The 21,741-nt window shown below is 44.1% G+C and overlaps 1 protein-coding gene across 3 annotated transcripts; it reads right to left on the reverse strand.

Annotated features, from left to right (window-relative positions):
* Positions 1–4,515: 4,515 nt before the first annotated feature.
* On the reverse strand, positions 4,516–19,192 carry SESN1 (sestrin 1). 3 transcript variants are annotated; one of them, XM_088460458.1, is made up of 10 exons: positions 18,955–19,192; positions 16,429–16,494; positions 13,825–13,914; positions 12,901–13,083; positions 12,573–12,809; positions 9,320–9,467; positions 8,989–9,101; positions 7,673–7,863; positions 7,282–7,426; positions 4,516–5,482 (listed from the first exon to the last, which is right to left on the reverse strand). In XM_088460458.1, exons 1-10 carry the CDS (start codon positions 19,030–19,032, stop codon positions 5,396–5,398), a joined length of 1,338 nt encoding a protein of 445 aa, XP_088316584.1. In that variant the 5' UTR covers positions 19,033–19,192; the 3' UTR covers positions 4,516–5,395. The 3 variants fall into 3 exon arrangements, with proteins under 3 accessions (XP_088316584.1, XP_088316583.1, XP_088316585.1); XM_088460457.1 differs by having other exon boundaries at positions 13,825–14,022; XM_088460459.1 differs by lacking the exon at positions 18,955–19,192 and having other exon boundaries at positions 13,825–13,964.
* Positions 19,193–21,741: the final 2,549 nt, after the last annotated feature.

Raw genomic sequence — 21,741 nt, forward strand, 5'->3', positions numbered from 1 at the left:
TAACCACATAAAAACTCTTGATGGTGGAAACTTAGTTCCACAACCAACATGAAATAGGACAGAGGGTGAAGCTTGTTCTAACTTGGACCGCCTGTTTGACTTTCCAGACACGCTGTTAAAAACGCAGCTGGAAGCGGAAAGCGGACAGAAGACAGTGTCGATATTTTGCAGGACTTAACAGAACAGGTTAAATGTTACAAGCTAAATAGAACAGTGCAACCATACTGTTATACCTTCATCCTTTTCTATAATGATTCAGAGTTAATGCAGTACATTGAACACCTGAATAAATCATGAAATGCTCTGTTTTGCAGCATTTCTGTTGTGCAATCAAGAAATCTAGTGGTGTGCTCAAAGAGTTAATTACATAATTAGGCACACCCTAATTCAATCATGCAATGCACCTTGCTGTTTCTACCCCAGTAAAACTGCTAAATGTTACTGCCTAGATTCCTTAGAACAGTGCAGTAATGGTGCTTATATATCCATAAGACCAGAAAACACCAGGTTAAATACATATAAGTAATAATCCTAAGTCACTGCTTAACTTGTTAATCTCTATCCCCCCAGTAACTTCTGTGAGCTCCTCCACAGACTTCAGCCGTTCTCATTCCTGGCTTTCCAGTAACTTGAACTACTGATAATAAATATCTGGGGGAATCATGGCCAGCCGCTACGTCCTGCTTACTCAGGACACCTGTGTAACTATAGCTCCCGGTGTTCCCCGGAGACTACCTGCGTCCAGTCTGATGGTTACCCGCTGCGTGACTACACATGCAGCGACGCTGCGTCCTGTAACCCAGCAAGCCCTTCCTGAAAAGCCAGCAGTATGTAGCTGCCCTGTAATCTCTCTGGCGGCCCTACAAGGAACCGCCGGGAACTGAAAATGGCGTGGTGCTGTGGAGGTGTGAGAGATATCGGCTCTACAGTACATGCCCGGCGAAACTGCTCAAAAGCAGTGTGTACACACCTTGTTTTTGCCAGTGGCCCCCTATGGTGTATGTCTGGCATGGAGAGAGACCCAGGGGCCATCATTAGAGTGGGATACAGGGGTTCACACAGACCTCTAATCCAGGGGTTCCCAACCACGGTCCTCAAGGCACACTAACAGTCCTGGTTTTAAGGATAGCCATGCTGCAGCACAGATGGTTAATTCAAATTAACTGGGATACTAATTAAGTCACCTGTGCTTAAGTATGGCTATCCTTAAAACCAGGACTGTTAATGTGCCTTGAGGACCGTGGTTGGGAATGACTGCTCTAATCTATATAACTCCCACTCGGTTAGTGCTTGTCGCCAGGAACTAAGCACCCAAACCAAACATCAAAATAAAGAAATAAAACCATGATCTTGAATAAGGACCAAAGGCACTAAAAACAAGACTGAGCTGACTGTGGAAGGGAAGGGTTTATATAGGGGGTGTGAGCCAGTTTTCAACTAGTTAGTGTCCGACTCTACCATTCACTATACATAACTCAGATGTCAGGCATCCCCCAGATGGATGAAAAAGGAATAGAAATAGCGTAAACATACAAAACAGTCTCAAAATAAATCAGAGCAGAACAATATCCCTAAAGACAAAAAGGTAAAGAAAAACAAAAACCTTACAATACTAGTAAGTCAAGAATGAGGTAATAAACTCAATAGTTTGAGGGGAAAGGAAGAGAGACAAAAGGAGAAGGAAAGAAAAAAAAAAAAGGGAGGGGGGTGGGTAGAGGAAAAGAGAGAAAGTACAGCTCTGGGTCCAACAAAAGCAAACAGAAGAGGAGCAAACTCCCCTCAAATTCAAAGGCCGGCCAAGTTAAGAAAACCCAAATCAGTGACAATCCCAGGAAGCCATGAGACCATTAAGAGGATTAGGCCCATATTCAATTTGAAGCGTTAATTCCAGATCCGCGTTAAGTTACCGCCGATGACGTCATTATCACCCGTTTTGGTTTTACCCCGTATTCAATTTGAAAGACTTTCCGCCTAGGCGGAAAGTCAATGCAACATAATAGGGGGTAAAGTATCGCCTATGAATGGGAGGCGGAAAAAAAGTGCATAATTGGGGTTTTGGGGTGCAATGTTTCGGGAACCCCCATGCAGCCTTCAGACAGTCCCCCAAAGGTAATCTGTGTCCAAAAAAAAAAAACTTAAGGACACCCCAAAAATTTACTTTGAAAAAAGGGGTGAAAAAAATGTTGGGGTGCAAACTTAAAAACTAGCGAACTTGACTCTGGGGGGTCCCCAAGTATTTTTTTGATTGCAGGTGTTTGCGGCAGGTGGATTTTTCACAACTTCACTTTTTCAACTTTAAATATGCTTACCCCCATTTTCAAGTACCCCAAATTTGCTGGGATAACTTATTTTCTGGAAATAATACTCAAATACTATTCTGCATCAGGTATAGAAAAACGCTATTTAGCAGCTATTGAGCCCATTTAAAACACCAAATACCTTCAGAAAGCCAAATCAGGGGGGTACCATAGTGAACCCCCATGTCAGAGCATCATTTGGGGGGCGTCAGGCTGATTTCCCCAAAAATGACAGTACTTTCCACATGTTTGTTTCGCCGGGTCCCGTTTTCGTGTACTTTTAGTTGCCCTGGTGCACAGGGCAACTAAAAGCCCTGTGCGCCAGCCCAAGAGGGAAGTGAATATTTGGCAAAAAAGACACATACGGGGAAGTCTTAGATGAAATGGAGGGGTTCTTTCGGGGACACCTCCAACAGGACAATGTATGTCCCAAATGGTAGGGTGGGATGAGCTGGGGGGTGCGGGAAGCCACGGAGCTATGGACAGTTAATGATTGCATTTCAAACCTGTACTCATTGCTTCCGCATGTCAGTTCTCACCCATTCCAGGATTCTAGCGGAGACATGCGTGATAGTAACCCTGAATGTTAGGGAGCCAGAGGCCCCCTCTACGTGTTATCCTGTACATCAGGTCTAAGTTCAGATGCGGTCTCCCTCCCCCACACACAATATCTCTAACGAGAGCCTGAATATACAAAAACCATCACTGTGTTATCTTAACAGGTAAAGTTTCCAGAAAATACAAAATCTTGGGGAATCCGTATGAATCAGCACGACAGTGGCAGCCCGGCAGGGGTGAAAATCCCAATTGTCCAGAAGGTAAGTACCCCCTAACCTCCCCCTCAAATGCCTAATCCTAAATCCCCTGGGGGAGCCTAACCCTCCCCCCCCCCCTGCCGGGATTAGACAATCGGGACTGCTACCCAATCTTGGGGAGAGAATTCATTTTATTATACCTTACCTCCCAAACCATGGTATAGCTCTCCAAGACTGCAGATGCAAACATATTTTGGCCAACAGTGGGGAAAAAAGTAGCTTCAAAACAGGTGGCCGAGGACTCTAGTGATGACTACTCCAAGGTTTTTCAGTTGGGAAGCATGCCAGGTAAATGGAAAATCAGTTTGAAGTCCTGCTAACACTTGGGGCAGTGCTGTGATATTTAGGGTAACAGATTTGGTAGAATTAATCTCAAATTAGAAAGGTCACCAAATAAACTCTTCCAGTAGATTTGGTAGGGAGGTGATTGAAGAAGTAATGGTGGCCAACAAATCGACAATTTATATTCCTTATCTTGCAGGGCATAGCCCAAAATATTAGGGTTTAAATCGACTAGAACCGCACCAAGGCCTCCATACAAAGAGGGGGTTGATGTGTGAAACCTGCAATCTATTTGCAAGAGGTTTTGTGAATAATTTGTTATCAAAATTGAGGTGGGAAATTGGTCAGTAACTGGGGCGGAGGGAAGGGACCTTGCCTTCTTTAGGGTTATTTTTTCAGTTTTTATTGAAAATTACGCATAGCTTATTGGTCGCATTGACTCTACAATGAAAACAATTGGAGATTGATTTACATTCAATTGTTAAATATTGTTTGGATAGTTCTTCCCAACAGTGTTGCCACATAGGTTGCTTTAATTTCACCCTTCTGCACAGTTCATCCCAAACCAGCTAAATGAGGTATAAGTCTGGAGCCTTCTGGCCATTCCATGATTTGAAGTCTACAGTTTTGTCATTTTTCTTAAAAGGTAGCTCTGACACAGCCTGGAGGTCTATTTTGGGTCATTATCTTACTGTATGATGAACCCATGACCAACTAAGCGTAGACCAGAGGGTATTGCATGCACTGCTAAATGCTGTGGTAGTCATTTTGGGTCAGATACTAGTCACTCTGTGCAGATCGTCGTCTTGGGATACACTAAAAGAGCCCCAAACCAGTATGCTTCCTCCTCTATGTTTGACAATTGGTGTGACGGTATTATTTACTAATCAGTGGCTTGTAAAAACTGCCACGACCCAGCTTATTTAAGACATTTAAAAGAGCAATTATTTTAATAGGATTACATAAATTTCAACAAAAAGGAGATTGTCCTGAAACTTTTGACCGGTAGTGTATCTGCTGTAGGAGTTTTGAACTGCTTCACAGGACTTTCATTTTCTAAATAAAAGAAAACCCAAAACGCCTTTACCAAAGAGAACAAAAAAAAAAAACCCCACACACAATCTTTGTTTCTTGTTCTTTATTTAGAAAATATCAATACTGAAAAAAGCTTCAAAAGCTATTTAACAATCTATACGTCCATAATACAAACCCTTCCATACATTGTCTTGAAAGACCAGCTTTTTTTTCTCTTTTACTTAACATTCACATCGTAAGCAAGTTTGAAACTGTAGGTGTTTTTCAGCAGCAAATGACTAGTGAATCACTCTTAGATAGGAGAACAGCATCCCATTACCAAACCGCTGCTAAAGATAATCAGCAGTGCAAAGTTACAGTGTACATTCCACCACCAAGATATATTCCTTGTAGTTGTAGAACACTGAACATACCCTATAATGGCTGAAGAGTATATATACACACATTTGCTTGCTGTTGAATTAAAAAAAAAAAAAAAAAACCCCATGCACAAATGTATGGAATGCACACTTTCAGTATGTTATAACAAGGCTCAGGTTGTAGCAGTGTTCACGTTTGTGTATTTTTTCATTTGTTTGTTTAGCTTAATTAGGACATTTGCATCTTGCCCACAGAAGAGATGTACCACCATTGTCCCTTTGTGGAAAAGTACATGTTTCCCAGTCAGTCATTCTTCAATACCAAATGTCCTTCACTGCAAGGACATGCCTCATCGCTGGATTTCTAAGACCAGACTTGTATGTGTCCATATCTGGTTCACCAGGCGGCATCTCTTTCACAGCATTCAACTGTCAGTTCACTGTAAGAAGTCAGTGGTGCTAACCATACAGCTGGATATGATGGAAATGATGGCACAATAGACTTCTGGAAATATAAAAGGTAGCTACCAAATAGGGAAGTTGGCAGTTCAGAATGCAGATTTCCCCGCGGAACCTTTGTTTTCAGACAGCACTATAGACAAAGCAGTCAGGTCATATACCAAGTGATTGCTCTCAGAGCATAAAGGAGCTCAGCTTGCATCCTCGCTTCCATAAGAAGCAGATTAACATGAACCTGCAGAAAAGGGAGGAAAAAGAGAAATAAAATAAAAAAAAATTTAATATCTCACTGGAAATAAAAATCAGTTCGCTACATAACGCAGAGAATAAAGCACATCATATATATAAACATTTTTCAAATCCACCACAAGCAAATTGTATCATTACTACAGTTTTTATACAAAAATGTACATTTTGTTAGTGTCCCTACTTTTTGATCCCTGTCCTCTAGGAGTCAGGATGAACTATTGTGCCTAGTCATTAGGCAAGAGCAACTTGCAGCCCAGAGCCTAAAGCCAGGTACACACTAAAATATATCATAAGATATCTCATGCTGATCATAGTGTGTACGCTCTATTGCGTGTGCATGGCAGTCATTCATCGCATAGTGATGGGAATTACACCATGCTGCTAAATGCAACATGTAATAATATATTGTGTGGTCACACACCAGAACTTGTAGTGTGTTCAGCATGTACAATATATTGTTGCACAGTCGCTGGGTACACACATCGTATAGTGTGAACCCAGCTTTAGAAGCCTGGATATAACAGGAGGACAATTACTTCACTCAAGTATCAGAAAATCGCCAAGTAAATCAAACCACATTTTAAAGGCATTGCATTTTGAATTCTACTGTGAGCCCTTGTAATTGGTTTTACAGAACCCACTAGTAAATACTAAGTAACACTACCCGCTTACCTAATGAGGTGCATACACACAGGCTAAAGAGGACTACAGATGTGTCCTCATACATCTAGCCTCATTGCACGCTAAACAGCCCTTCTAGTCACGCCATGCAGTGACTCTGTAGCGCTGAGTGTTTTTGATTGCGATTTACCTTCAAATGCATCTTATTCGCACAGCGATGTGAATAGATAGCATTTTAATCAGCAGAAGTTGCTTGTGCTAGACAGCATGCCTATGTTCTGTGTGCGACTGCAGGTGTATCTGCATACAAAATGCTAAGTTATGGTGCATACACACGGTCAGATTTTTCTTCAGACCTGAATGATAACGATTTCAAAAATCGTTCATATCTGAAGGAAAATCTGACATGTCTGAACGATGAACGTTCCCGATGGTCAGATAACGATATCTGACATCTGATGTGTTTGCAGTCAGTTTGGACAATTTCAGTAATTTTAATGCAGTCAAAAATCATTCGTAGTTCAAATCGTTCATCTGAACGTGTGCATGCACCTTTGCACCTTAACAGTGTTACAGTCGCTGACACTAACAGTGTTTCGCATGCAGATACACAGAGAACATAGGACTGCTGCAAGCTGTGTGAATAAGACGCATTTGAAGGTAAAAGTCACACAAAGACGCTCAGCGCTAGAGTCTCACAGCTCCCGCGTGTAGCGCACTGAGGATAGATTTATGCGGACACATCTGTAACTGAGAAAGTGGGAAAACATGCATGGAGTGAAAAAGAAAAATTATGGATAATGGAATTATGATATATAGATTTATTATGTATTACAAATCTCTAACAGGTGTATCTTATAAAATGAACACACCGCTCAGTGACTGGAATTACATTTTTGTATAGTCACAGCTTAGTTTGTGTTAGTAAGTAATGTATGAGAGCTGGGGAAACACAGAAGAGAACCACCAGGCTAGTTCTTACTTGATGTTTTAAAGGATTTTATAGACAATTTATGTAGGGATGGCAGGCACTAAAAACTCATTACTTCTCAGAGTGGAGAAGGACCATATTATACACAGCTAAGAGAGACAAGCACTGGGTGTCATCTGCTCCAGCTGTAAGTAGTTAGCTATTGTCTCCATTGCTGATGCCTGAGCGCTCACCTTCTCAGAGTGTTTGAACTTCCTCCAGAAGCAGTCATACATTCTTTTTGTCGTCTTCTCTGGACTGCACACCACATTTTTAATGTAAACTTTAAAGCTACGATCCAGTAAGTGATTTATTTCTCCATAGTCATAATCATCATACCTGTGTTGGAACAAAAACACGTTAAAAACTGAACTATAAACCATTCTGCGAGAAAAAAATAATAATAATTTTTTTTTTTATAATATATACATACACTAATATATATATATATATATATATATATATATCACACACAAACACAGGTCCATGAAATTTGTGTCTGCAACATTAAAGCAGTGTGTTGCAAAAATAATAATAATAAAAAAAAAACAGTCAGTGTTTAAGAGAAGACTAAAAATCTCTCACCTTATTCCAAACATACAGTGTACATAGTTCCATATGGCCCGTCGCAGTGTTGAGGTATCTACATCATTATGCATTGCCATGGTGTTGTAAGTCAGGTTATATGCAATGTGAAACTTCTCATCTAGTAGCTGCCCAACGTCTGGATAAAGACGATTAACTAAGGAGTAGCCATGGTCTTCCCAGCTGAAATCCTAAAAATAATTGGATAACACTTTAAAATGCTGTTTGTTTTTCGCAAAAAACAAAAAAAAATTAAGATGTAAATGTGTCTTTAATATTTATACATTTACAGAAGTGTAACCATTGCAATGTTAGTCAGTTAGGGTCATACATTTCTTTATTACTGCACCAGGGCAGCACTGTACATGTTGTTAGTGAAGGCGGCCGCAACTGTCAGAGAAAGTGTGTTCAAGGCTGAAGTATATCTATTGGAAATGTATTAGGATGCTGGCAAGGGAATGGGTAGGAAATACCGCCGGCCGTATGGCCAGCGGTTCGATTCCTGTCAGCCCGACAGGAGCAGAGTGCGACGCAGCGGAAGCCCAACAGCGCTGGAAATCACGATCGTGGATAGGCAAGTATCCACTAACCTAACCCCCCTAACCCTCCTTAGGGGTGCCTAACCCTAACTTCCCCCCCATGTGCCTAACCCTAACCACCCCCTTCCCCACTACCTAAGCCCCCCAGGCGGGTGCCTAACCCTATGTCCCCCCTGGGGGTGCCTAACCCTAACTCCCCCTCCCCCTAGCCTATCCCTCCCGGGGGGGGGGGGGGGGGGGTGCCTAACCCTAAGTCCCCCCCCGGGAGCCCTAAACCTAACCCTCCCCCCCCCCCCGCGGCTGTCCGCTCGCGGCGCCCGGCATCACTACGGTCGTGATGCCGGGCGCCGGTCTCCCGGCGTCGGGGAAATGCGGGCGTCTACATCTAAACGTCCGGCATTTCACCCTTGCCGGGATAAGACAGCCGGGGAGCCGGCTGCCGGTATATAGGCTGTCGGCTTCCCGATTGCTTCCCCTGGCAAGTACTGATTGCATTTTGACAGCCTTCATCTATATAGATATTTTATTTAGGTAATCTATTTTTTTTTCTTTGTGAGAAGACCTATACGTTTTTCATGCTACTAGATGCTGGAAAATGAATGAACCACACATCTTGTGGTTCCCATTTCTATGACTAGTTTCCAAATTCTGAATACTCCACTTTAGTCAGAAAGGTTACCAAACTATGCAAAAAATAATTATAAAAATGTAATCGATTGACGTGCAGTGAGTAGATCTACTTGTACACACATTACAGTACTAATGGGTGTAATGTACCTGCACTCGGAAAGTGGGAACGTGCATCCCACGCCGAGAAAAGTCCTTGTAACCATAACTTGTATCTTCAAAATGTTTGGAGACATCTCTTGCTAGCAGGGGTTCTTCGTCTTCTAATGGAGATAACAGAAAAGCAACATTAAAGCACAAATACTTAAATTCTTTTTGATTCAGAAAGGTTGCCCTTGAGGAATTATACTACAGTGGCAGCATGGGAGAGCTGCACTCCCACATTAGGATCACATCACAGGGCATAAGCCACTAATGCTAGCAATGTGTACTTTGAGACTTCTGCATTTTCCCCCCTTTCAGCCATTACAGATAATTGTACCTGTTGCAAAAGCCAGCATGCTCTCTATTTTCTCCCGCTCGAAGCGAGTAGCCATCTCCTCCTGGCTCGCTTCATCTTCCTCTCTGCTTTCCTGAAGCTGCTTCATTTTCTCCATAAGAACTTCAACCTCACAACAAGAATCTGAGCCCTACAAGAGGCACAGAAACATGGCAAGTCATAGCTTTAACTTCCAGATATACTGTATATGCAGGTCCATGTGATCGGTTAATGCTACAACAACTAGTTAAACAGTGCTGCCCTACCTCTATTAAAGGCTAACTCCAATTTAAAGAAAAAATAAAATAAAATATGCATTTAAATTATTAGATGCCAATTTGTATAGAATTACTCACTTTGGATTTACCATTGGTTTAGCTGCAATCTTTACAGTATATAATGACCTCTAGTGCAACCACTAATATGTTATGTGGCTGGTATCATTTAGCTGTCGTTACTGGGGTCTCAAACATGCAGAATACTAATCTGCTGGTGCAAGCCTCAGTGATATCAGGAAACCACCATATCCTAGGCAGGTCCCATTTCCCTTCATCTTAAACGGAGTCACATGGAAACCACTATAAACAAAGGGTATGTAACAGTGATCGCGCAGAGTGAAAAATTGTGGGTCACAGGGACCCCTCACTTTAGAAAATTGGGGTCCTACTCCACTGTTTGTGGATCCCATCACATTATGGGGAATGAGAGCAGGCAGCAGTTGAGACAGTGCTGGGGGACTGTAGCTGTTGTGGTAGAGGGGATTAAGGGCAAGCAGCAGCTGGGGGGGGGGGTACAGCTGGGGGGAAAGTTGGGAAAGAGCTTAGGGTAAAGGGGAGTAAGTGCAAGCAGTGCTGGGGTTAGGGAGAGATAAGTGTAGACAGCAGTTGTCACAGTGCTCGGGACAAGGAGGAGGATAGAGGCAGGTAGTGCTGGGGTAGGGAGAGGGCAAGGGTAGTTATCAGTATATGTGCAGTAGAGTATGTATGTGAGCAGTGTGCATTATATATGTCTGCAGTGGGTAGATGTTTAGTATGTATGTAGAGCTCTGACAGTGAGGGGGTTAGTACTGCAGTCCATTTAGATGGCTTTATGCAGACAGCAGGACATTGGGCTTGGGACTTAGGCAAAGGCTGGGGGTTGGGAGGAAAGTGTGTTACTGAGGTTAGGGTAGTGTCTAGATACCCTTCACGGACAGAACCCAGACGTCATCAGCTACGGTCCAACGTCATTCCCTACTATCCACGTGGGCATAGAGGGGGAATATGATCTTGTGGCGAGCGAAGCGAGCCACCGAAGCATGGCGAGTGAACAAGTTTCTTCTTTAGGTGGACTGCACTTCCTTAGCACAAAGGGGAATTAAGCTCTAACCTGAGGTTAGGGGGAGGGAGAAGTGAAGTGTGTTCTCGATGAAATTACTTAAAGCGCTAAAGGGGCTGAGCATAACTTGCCCCATGTATAATCTGACCATATGCCCAACGTGACTTGGCCACACTTCCTCATCTGACTCTTTGCTAAAGTTCTGTGAGCATAAAAGCATTTTCCCAAATGTTGGGATATATGGTCAGTGTAACTGCAGATCTTTTCCCTGCTTTTCCCTTTCCTATAGTAATCTACTCATTTCAAAAATATTAATTTGGGCCCCCATCAAACAAGTACAATCTCAGTCACAGTGATACATGCAAATAAAACATAAACCAGCAGGGGTCCTGCCCATGTCCCAGACTCCTAGGGAACAGACTTCTCTCACAAGACACTCACATGTGCAGGAGTGGGAATTACATTTGCTATGCCTGAATCCAATCAGTGAAGGAACAAAGGCCCTCATTCAGAGCCGTACGCTCTGAGCAGAGCGCACGCTCTGCATGAGGGCCGGGCTCCATTTTCATGGAGCGTCCTCCTGGACGCTCGTATAGCTGTGGGTCACCACCCACAGGCTATACGAGCGTGCATTTTGATGGCCACGATGGTCGTGACCATCGCGACCATCGAAATTGCGAGCCGGAGCCTGCGGTTGAGGTTTTCAACCGCAAGCTCCGGAGTGATTTTGGCTCTATCAGAGCCAAAATCACTCCCACTGACATTACTAGTGATGTCAGTGGGCCGGCTTCTGACGGGAGGCGTTCCCGTGGGAACGCCCCCGTCAGAGAGGCACGCCCCCGGCACGCCCACCAAAGGGGGCGTGCTGTCAATCAACATTGACAGCACGCCCCCTTTGATCGGACACAACGAGCGAAGGAAAGTCCTTCGCTCGTCGTGTCTGGCGCATGCGCACGTCGGAGCTCCCTCCGTCGTGCGCATGCTCAGTGCAGACCATCGACCCACTTGCGAGCGGACAGCCGCTTGCGAGTGGGTCTGAATCAGGGCCAAAGCTCCTTGAGGTCACCAATCTATTTAATATAGAAACAAACATACCCAATGTCTTGCTCAGAATGGGACTTCTTGCAATGCATTCCCTAGTGACAGTGTAGCAGCGGTGCCCTCCTTGAACCAGCACGCCAGAGAGGAGCAGCGATAATGTGGGGTGTGATGGGCAGTTTTCAGGTACAGTCTGGCCACTCGGCAGCTGCGGACCCCATAGTCCCGCCCGTCTCACGGAGTCAGCCCACAGCAGCTGCTGCTGATTGCCGAGCTGAACACTCGATCCGTGAGGAGACAGGAGAGCGGCGTCATGTGATCGGGAGGCGGGGGTCTCAGGCTGTGATAGGATAAGAGGACGCTGCCGCCCGCAGCGATTGGTTGGGGGCTCGCTGAGTAGGTTATTGACCCAGTTGCCAGTGCTACACGGCAGCGCGTCCTCCAGGACCTGCTCATTTTTATGAAGCGAGTCCCTCACTGCCTGTAGAGCGTAAATACGCACTATAGTACGTATTTTGCAAACACAGATGTAAGCTGCAAAGGGCATCTATCCAGCAACAAATGGAAGTGATTTGGGGTTGAATGATAGCAAGTGCCTTGAGCAGTTATATATGTGAAGTAACCCTACAGAGACAGACACACTGTGGGCATATCTTAGGACATAAGGAGTCAGCCTCATTACATCAGTTCACTAATGAAGCACTTTGTACCCATTTGACAACATGGGTTCTCTTGAATCCATAGACTGATCTGAGGAAGTCTGTCAGCTCACAGAACGTCTGTCTCCATTTTGTGTAGTTTGAGAGAGGCACACCATCATCAATGAGAGGAATAAACACGTGTATATACAGTAGACTTCCATCTGTAACTAGTATACCAAGTTGTCAATGAGATAGCTTACCGTGCTCCCTGCTATCTGATGACTTTCGTTCCCTCCGTGGTTGCCATTTGTTATGTCACAGATACAGTAGTTACTGACAGATGGGGGACGGAAAGTGTGGCCCCCATCACTGTGAATTTCAGGACTTATTCCACAGCCAGATGTTAAAGATGCTAAGGAGTGATAGTGAGTGAGGAGAACTACTGCATGGATCAGCTCTGCCAAAGACCAACTGTGCTCCCCAGTTGTTAGCAATTGCTGGAACACAAAAATAATAAGTCACTATACAACACTCCTTTTCCAACATCCTACACTACACCCCCTAACACACCAATGTCAGACTAGCTACCTCAATGTGCTCTTTTGTGATCAGCCACGGCCTGTGTGCCAGTAACTTGTTCAACTCCCCTAGATTGCGAAGTTTCTGTGGAGCATTTTCAAGGCCATTTAACCACTTCTGGTCCCCTCCATTATGGATAAAGTCATTCACGTGTAGATTAACCAGGTAAGAGCATTGGTGCCTGGCTGCAGCCTGGAAGGACAACGAATGAAACAGATTGTAATGTTCTCACGTAGGTTTTCTTTGCATTTTTAAACTTTACACTGGATGGCAGAATTTGTATAATTGTTATCCCACAGATTTTGTTTTGTGTTTTTTTTAAATAAACTTTTTTTCACTGTGTAAGCATGGAATTACATAGAAAAAGCAGAGCAATAACGATACACATTAAAATCAGATGCTGAGTAAACAAAGTCCCAATAAACAGAAAACAGTAAGTGTTAAGGAGCCTTAAAATTGAGTTATAAAGTAAAAGACAAAATGCAAAATCAGTGTGCGGTGCAACTAGTCAAAATAAGAATCATAACTGAACAGGGCTTTGCTGAGGGGGGGGGGGGGGGGGGGAGAGAGAGAGAAAGTGAGAGGAGAAAGAGAGCAAGGGTAGGAAGGCAAGAGGTATCACCGCATCATACAGTAGACTGACCAAATAGCATCAATGGTGGCTGGTAGAGGGTGGAATAGGGTCTTTCCCATTGAGCGCGATTTGACATTTAGTGGCATTTAGGATATGTTTAGTAAGCTTTGAACAAAGTTTAGGGATCTGTAGAATGGGACGGGACAGTAGAGCGGGATGTTGAAGCCAGTTACAGTCACAGTAAGCTTGGACTTTTCAGTGCATTAAAAATATTCACTTTTGAAATCCACAACTTGCTGAGAAACACTATTTTAGGTGTATGTGGTGCAGCAGAAAACAAAACCTATAGCTATACTCACCATAATACCGATGTAGTGCTGGTAACAGACGGGTAGAGGACCATCCATTTGCAGCAAGTAATGTTGGGTTTTAAGAAAGCTCTCCAAGTACTGGGGGTGAAAAACCATTACGAGGGTTATATTATCCAGACGGCCCATATCTGCAAAAGCATTAGCAAACAAGGAGTGCATATTGGCATCTGTTCCCACTTGGAGAATCTGTGGAAATGTCACAAGAAGTGTACATGGTTGATTAGGGCACTTCTAGATTAAAAGATTCAAAGCAAATCCCAAAGAGGGTTCCTGCCACTTGGAAAAATAGCGGACTCTAGAAACCCATTTCCACCATCACTGTAGCAGTACAATAACTGTAGCAGTAGATAACTAGAGTAAAACTACCCAAGAGTCAATATGAATGACTAATAGTACAGTATATAGCAGTGTGTTTTCATCATTAAGCACCACCTGAATTAAAATCCTCCAGATTGCACCAAAACTAAAAATTATGTACAAGCAGGGATTGCAAAATAAAGACGTAAAATAGCTATAAATGCTATGGCCCGTATTCAATTTGTGGCGAAAAGTCAGGACTTTTCGCCTGTTTTGCAGGCGAAAGAGTATCACGCGTCCCCGCTTATCCCCGTATTCAGTTTCTAAGGTCGTGAAACGGGAAGCGGTGAAACTGGAATAGGCGAAAAGTCCTGTCAATTTTCGGGAAATCAACCTTGCAGCCCCTTAAAGATGTCCAGACATGGGGATTCACTATGGGTGCCCCAGATTTTGCCTGAAGGAAAGTCAGGTTGTTAAATAGCCGCGGCAGGTGCATAAATGCAGCTTTGAAGAAGGTGGTGAATAATCACACAACTTTTTTGGGGGCAAAAATAACTATGCCCATCAAATATGGGGTACATGAAAATGGGTGCAAGTAATTTTAAAGTCCCTAAAGTGATTTTTAAAAATTCTTCCAAAATGCACCTGCCGCATACTTGGGATCTCCTCTGGAATCAATTACGCTACTTTAGAAGTTTGTCCACCATTTTTTTTTTTTTTTCCAACCCCCAAAATTAAAGTTCATTTTTTGGGGTGTCCTGATTTTTTTTTTCTTCACTTTTGACATTACTTTTAGTAAGCCTGTACCCCTAAACCCCAATTCTGCATTTTTTTTCTCCACCCATTCTGTGGAGAAAACTTATCCCCGTTTTTTTTTTGTTTTTTTTTTTTACAAAGACTTTTCGCACCGGCGTAAAGTCTTTGCAATTGGATACGGGTATAATTGAAATAGGCGAAAATGACGTCAACTGACTTTTCGCCTCAAATTCAATGTGGCCCCTAATGGTGCATACACGGTCAGATTTTTCCTTCAGATCTGAACGATAATTTAAAAATAGTTCAGTCGTTCATATCTGAAGGAAAATCTGACATATCTGACATGCCCGAACGATGGACGATGAACGTGCCCGTTTGTCAGATAACGATATCTAACATCTGATGTGTTTGCAGTCAGAGTTGGACGATTCCATTCATTTTAATGCAGTCAAAAATCGTTCAATCGTTCATCTGACAAATCTGACTGTGTGTATGCTCCATAAGTCTTTAGTAAACAAATATTTAGGCGCCTACTCATAATTTATAATAATTATGTTTTAAAAAAAAAACTGTTCAGAGGCATTCATTATGCCTTGCTGCCTAAAGTATCACTTCAGAAAAGCTGCTCTTTTTGTAGAGTCAGCTTTTCGGAAAAGTGACATTTTCCCCCTACTCTTGCTGTGTCTTTATGGATTTCCCCAACGCCAGTGTCTGTGCCCTCCCTGCAACCGCCGACGTCTGTGGCCACCACTAACCCCACTGCTGTGTGTAATAACCTTCTTCCCCAGTGTCCTTTCTCCTCCCCCTGCTGCTGTGTCCCATTCCCCGGCATCCCCCCCCCTCCCCATGCTTTCACTCACCTGTCTCCCCGTTGTGGAGCATGGACGGGAGGAGGATCATGAGCAGGCGAGATGGGCACTTTGCTGCGGTGCCCCTGAGCTCTCAGGGAGTGATCTGAATAGATCCTTCTGCAGCGGCTGCCTTGTAAATATTCACAGGCTGCCGTGTAAATGGCAGCTTGTGAAGATTATTGGGGCTGTATACTATCTCAGGATGACGTACAGTAACATCATCATGTTCCAAAAAAAAAAAAAAAATGCTTTTTTTTTTTCAGAACTTGATGAATGTCCCTAACAATTTATACAAAAGTATGTGAATGTGTTAATTTTCACCTACATTTGTATAAATTAAGGGATGATGAATAGACCCCTTAAAGAGATTAAAGTTGTGAATGTGTTAAGTGTTCCAAATAGAAGAAAATTTTATTTAAAATCAAACCAAAAATTCTAAATTCACTTGGAAACCCTAACAAAAACCAGAGATGAGACAAGTTTATATTGTTCTGCACTATACTTGACTTCTACAGTTCAGCTATGGTTTTGGGCACATTCAAGTTTTAAAATGCTTAGTTCAGTTCAGTGGGGGCTTCCATAGCCTAGGGCAATACTCTTGCATGCCTATGAACACCCTACAATAATGTCAACATATCTACTGCATGGATGCCTGGTCATTTATTAGCCAAAAGAAAAAAACACCAACCTCTTCTTCTGGGATGAATCTGCTAGGCCCCGATCCTAAAGGGCGAGGAATTCTGATGCCCAATTCCTGGAAGAAGAAATTACAAGAACCACTATTTTTAAACTCAAACTAATTACACGCGCATTTCATCAATTATACATACAAATCAATTTTATATAAATGCATGCAATTGGTTCAATGACTTGTTGGAGAAATGCAGAGTCTGATATTGTCACTTTATTATTTTCTGTCCCTTATGATGAAAACGGGGGGTGTTCCCAACCAGGAAAACTTCTCTGAAACAGCATTTTGGCACACACAACTCTTAAAGCTGCGATCACAATATTTGGTTTAAAAAGTAATATAAAATATATATATTATATATATATATACATTTATACACATACACACAGTCGTCCTTTTGTAAAAACCATGTACGAGAGAAATGGCAGCAGTCTCTCGAGAAACATCTGTTTTTCAGCATTCAAGTCTGTTCTCAGGGTGGGAGTGTCACATGATTACAACAGAGCTCTCCCCCATCCATATACATGTTTGAAAAGGAGGGACGACTATATTTAATATCCTAGCTTCTGCAAAGTCACCAAGTGAGACTGCCCTTTTTATTACTAAGGGGTCAATCCAATTAGGTGCAACTCACATACATAGTGTGAATGCATGCAACTGAGAAATGCCAATTTTTGGTATTCATGGTGAGGCTATTCGTGACCCTAAGAAAAGTACTGGAGGTTCTTAAAAAGGTGTCAAAATGGCTGACTTTTGCACCCTTTATTAATGATTAAAAAGTTACGGCAAGCATTTATTTAATCAAATTAAGAAGAAATCCACCTGCAACCAACATGTCTATTGACCAAATTAAGCTATTCAAACCCCTTCAATTGCGTGATTAGGAGGAGTGTATCTGAGATTCAGCGCTGTGTCCTGACATTACCTTAAAATAAAGATTTTCCCTATGGTCTCAGATTAGAGTATGGAATTGAATTGCAAGTGAAACTCGCCATGAGAACGGCTCACACTTATTTGGATTGACCCCTATGAATATACAAAAAAAAAAAAAGAAGGAGCACACACACCAAAAAGTAATCAGTCAATAGGCATACTAAGTATACACCTAATAAACTCAACTACAACTCATGAAGTACCTGATTGAACATCCCCAACTTGTTGAGGCTTAACCAGTAGTGGAAACAATTGTATTCAGTGTTAAATATGAGAAGTCTTTCAATGTTTCAGCACAACTGTTTATGCAGCAACATGAATATAAGGAAAAAAAAGATGGTGATATTTATCAACAAAGTAGTTTTTGAAAACATAAGCAGTGATTTAAGGCTTATAATTTTATGGATTTTAGGGGTGAAATTAAAATTTGTTTGGACACTACATACAAACAGCCCCACCATGCTGAGTACAAGATATGCCTTTAATAAACCACCATTGTCCTAAAATGTACATACAATTATATGCTTTGGAGGTTATTTTTAATAAAATGCAATAGTCTGCGAAATCAGGACTCATTGTACAGTATAGGGTGTATGATGGGAACCATGCAGGGTGAGCAGTAGAGTGCATAACCCTGGACCAGGACAAGGACATAAAACTCCTGTGCAGACAGACACTGCTCTCATGCTAATGGGCTCAACACATACATCAGCGCATATATGGAGGCAACAACTTACTTCAACCGATTAGTTGTAGAGCCACCAAACCATGACATCACATTTGACTGTATATACAATATTTCACTTAGACAACATATACCAGTTTATGACTTCAAATGGTATTTTATATTTTCTTACACACAAGACTAGAATGACTAATGGGCAGCAGCTATATGATACACTAACCTATACAGTAAGAGCCAAAATGTGCGATCACAGCAACTCTCAGCTAGGACTCCCCTAGGAGACTACAGCCCCAGCTGCTTCTGAGCGACAAGCCCGTACATGTTCTGGACATTGATGTGCACCATAGTCGTATGCCCAGCGCTGTGCCTGGGTGTTAAAGTGCTGTCCATGGGCGCCAGCAGTGCGGGTGCGGAACACTCCCAGCATCAGCGCTGCCACAACCAGAGCTCCCTACTAGCGGTATACAGCACATAGAGGGCTGCCAGTGTACATGGGGGCCACCGCCAGCCCCCGCCACGGGGTAACCAGCAGCGGCGCATCATGCTCTAGGTTGTTGCCACACATAGCGCAGCGGCTGCGGAGCAGCTCCCACAGTAATGAATGCACTTATCAAGGAAACTGCTGGGGGCCACTGGCCGCCTGTCATGCCACGGGGGGCGCTCTGCACTGCTCACCGGCAGGAGAACCACGCTCCTGATCGGAGGCAGGAGCAGCGCAGGGGGATGGGATACACAATGCTGGAGACCAGTGAGACAGGAGCTCTGCAGCAGCACCGGGAGCGGCGCTGTACGCGTACAGGCATCCAGGGAAAGCGGACACACGGCAGCGCACATACACAGCGCGGTGCTGCACACACAGAGTATACGTCGCGGCACAGCTAGAGCGTTACAGGTGTCGCCGTTACCTGGTCGCCACACACCCCGCTGCAGCGGCTGCAGATGATCTCTGGGACCGGCACAGCCGCCCGCGGAGACAGCCTCATCCTCACACGTAGTACCCGGAGTGGGGGGGTTGATATAACCGCAGAGTAACACGTCCGCTGCCTGTATGTGCGGAGAACAATGCTCTGGTGTCACTCTCCGCTCTGCAGCAGCACCGAGAACAAAGTCACCAGCGCTGTACTCTGCTTCATAAACAAGTCTTTCACTGGGATGGAGCAGCTCGTTGTACACGCCCACCTAGGAGGCTTGACCAATCCTGGGAAGCACTCCGAGTCCAGATGGAGAGGGGCGGGGCTATGTTGTAAGTTGACGTAATGGGGGCGTGACTTCAGCCTGTGGAAAACAAGATGCTGAAAAAACACCCGGCTGTGCTCTGCAAACATTGCTCTTGTCTTACAGCGTTACAGGGCGGCATCTGTGCGCAGAGCTCAGACACTGGCCTTGTTGTTTATGCAGAGCCTCACAGGGATGGCCTCTATAGCCATCCAGGGCCACACTTACCCACTGATTATACGATCCTAATCAGAAGGATACAGTGACCCGTTTCCCTACTCCTGCGTGCAGGCCCGGTGCCTTCATATCAGGGGAAAGCAGAGGAGTTCTCCAACCAAGTGCCTCACAGAAGAATCATATTCTGCTTTTAACATGAGGTACACAGGACCCCCCTGTGGTGGCAGTGTGTGTCCCTACTGCACCAGGGCTCTGTGTGCAGGTGTGTATCTAGGGGTCCGAGCGCCCATGGCAAAGTAATGGAATGGCGCCCCCTCCCCCCATATTTTCTGTATAAATACACACACTGTACTTAAAACCTCTCCCTAGCCAGCCCCCATGTCTCACCTGCCAGTTACAGTAACACTACACCCTGTCACATACTCAGCCTGTCACCTGTAGCACTACCCTCTGTCACATACTCACACTACACCCTATCACCTGTAACATTACACCCTGTCACATACTTAGCCTGTCACCTGTAACACTACACCCTGTCACATACTCAGCCTGTCACCTGTAACACTACACCCTGTCACACACTCACACTACATCCTGTCACATACTCACACTCAGCCTGTCACACTACACCCTGTCATATACTCACACTCAGCCTGTCACACTACACCCTGTCACATACACTCAGCCTGTCTCACTACACCCTGTCACATACTCACACTCAGCCTGTCACACTACACCCTGTCGCATACTCACACTCAGCCTGTCACACTATACTATACCTCTGGGGTCCCGCTGTCAGCCCGCACAGGAGAAGGAGCAGCCGGAAGATACCCTCCCACATTCTCCGCTCCTCGGTTCCCGGCGGCATGTGAGATGGATGCCCTGGTGTCCCACTGTCAGCCCGCACAGGAGCAGCCGGCAGGTACACTCCTTCATCCTCCACTCCCCGGCGGCATGTGAGACAGAGTCAGCCGCACAGGAGCAGCCGCCAGGTATCCTCCTTCATCCTCTGCTCCCCGGTGCCCGGCGGCATGTGAGAGGGAGAGTCAGCCGCGGCTGCCGGGGAGGCCGAGCGGGGGAGGATCCGGGGGCAGGGAGGAGGAGGCTGGGGGAAAACGTGCGGGGAGGTGCTGGGGTTGGTGAGGAGGTGGTGCTGGGAAGTAGGGGGTTGGTGACTCCCTCTCACTCACCAGCGGCTCCCAGGCCCTGGATGGACATCATAGAGGCGTACCAGGGACTCCGCGACAGTTCTATTTCTACCACTTGACCATGGGAGGCACTGCCGGACGGTGCCCCCCCACGGCCAGCGCCCCTGGCGAGTGCCATCCCGGCCAATGGGTAGATATGCCCCTGTCTGTGTGTGACACGTTTCTATCATTTAGGTTCTAGGGAATAGGGCATTTCAAGGTGAAAAATGTGACCGACCTTAAACGTTAGGTTTCTGCTGCTGGTGATAGGATTTGTGATATTTCAGGGCCAAACTCCAAATGTAGAAATATCAGGTGAGATGTGTATGATAATGATAGCAGCAGGTGTGATTAGCATATAGTACATCAACAAGCTCTGCATTTACCTGCCTACACTCTTCCCCTGCAGGGTGACTTACTACATTGCAAACATATACAGGCTACATATATGTATCTCAACTGTAAACCTCAACATGGCACATACAAAAGAATGGAAAGTAAACAGTTTAGTCATCAGATGTGATTATAGCAACAATTTCTAAGCAGAACTCCCACTTCTCAAGATACAGTATAATGACATAACATAGTTTTTGGAAGAAATGCCAATAGAAAGACACTGGATTGATATGATGCCTTTTTAAATATGTTAAGAGGTAAGGTGAAACATAATACATGGAAGGTAAATAAATAACTCATTGCTTACAAAATACTAATAAAATATAAAAACATTTTCAAAGTCAGATTCAATAAATAAGCTATAATTGCCTCATTTCAGAATTTACTAAAGCAACTTAGAAGTCTTATCCAGGTAATACATTATTTTTGTTTTTATGTGATTGTTTTTAAGGATGCATCCAGGTTCTGAAAATGATAATGTAATGCATCGAAATTCCAGCCCCAGCCCTGCCATTCATCTATCAGAACATGCCGGTAACTGATTTCACACTTACCAAAGAGACCGGTCACCAGTGCTGGTTTCCACTCAGCTGTCCGGTAACTGTATCAACTTGCATGGTAATGATTTGGAGGCTCTGCATACCCACATTTTACAGCTCTGATGTTAATCTAATGTCAATGTCGACTTTATATATAGCCTTCAAATCATCTCCCTAC

Source organism: Taudactylus pleione, unplaced genomic scaffold, assembly GCF_031769625.1.
Source record: "Taudactylus pleione unplaced genomic scaffold, aTauple2 ptg000046l, whole genome shotgun sequence".
NCBI classification, from domain to species: domain Eukaryota; kingdom Metazoa; phylum Chordata; class Amphibia; order Anura; family Myobatrachidae; genus Taudactylus; species Taudactylus pleione.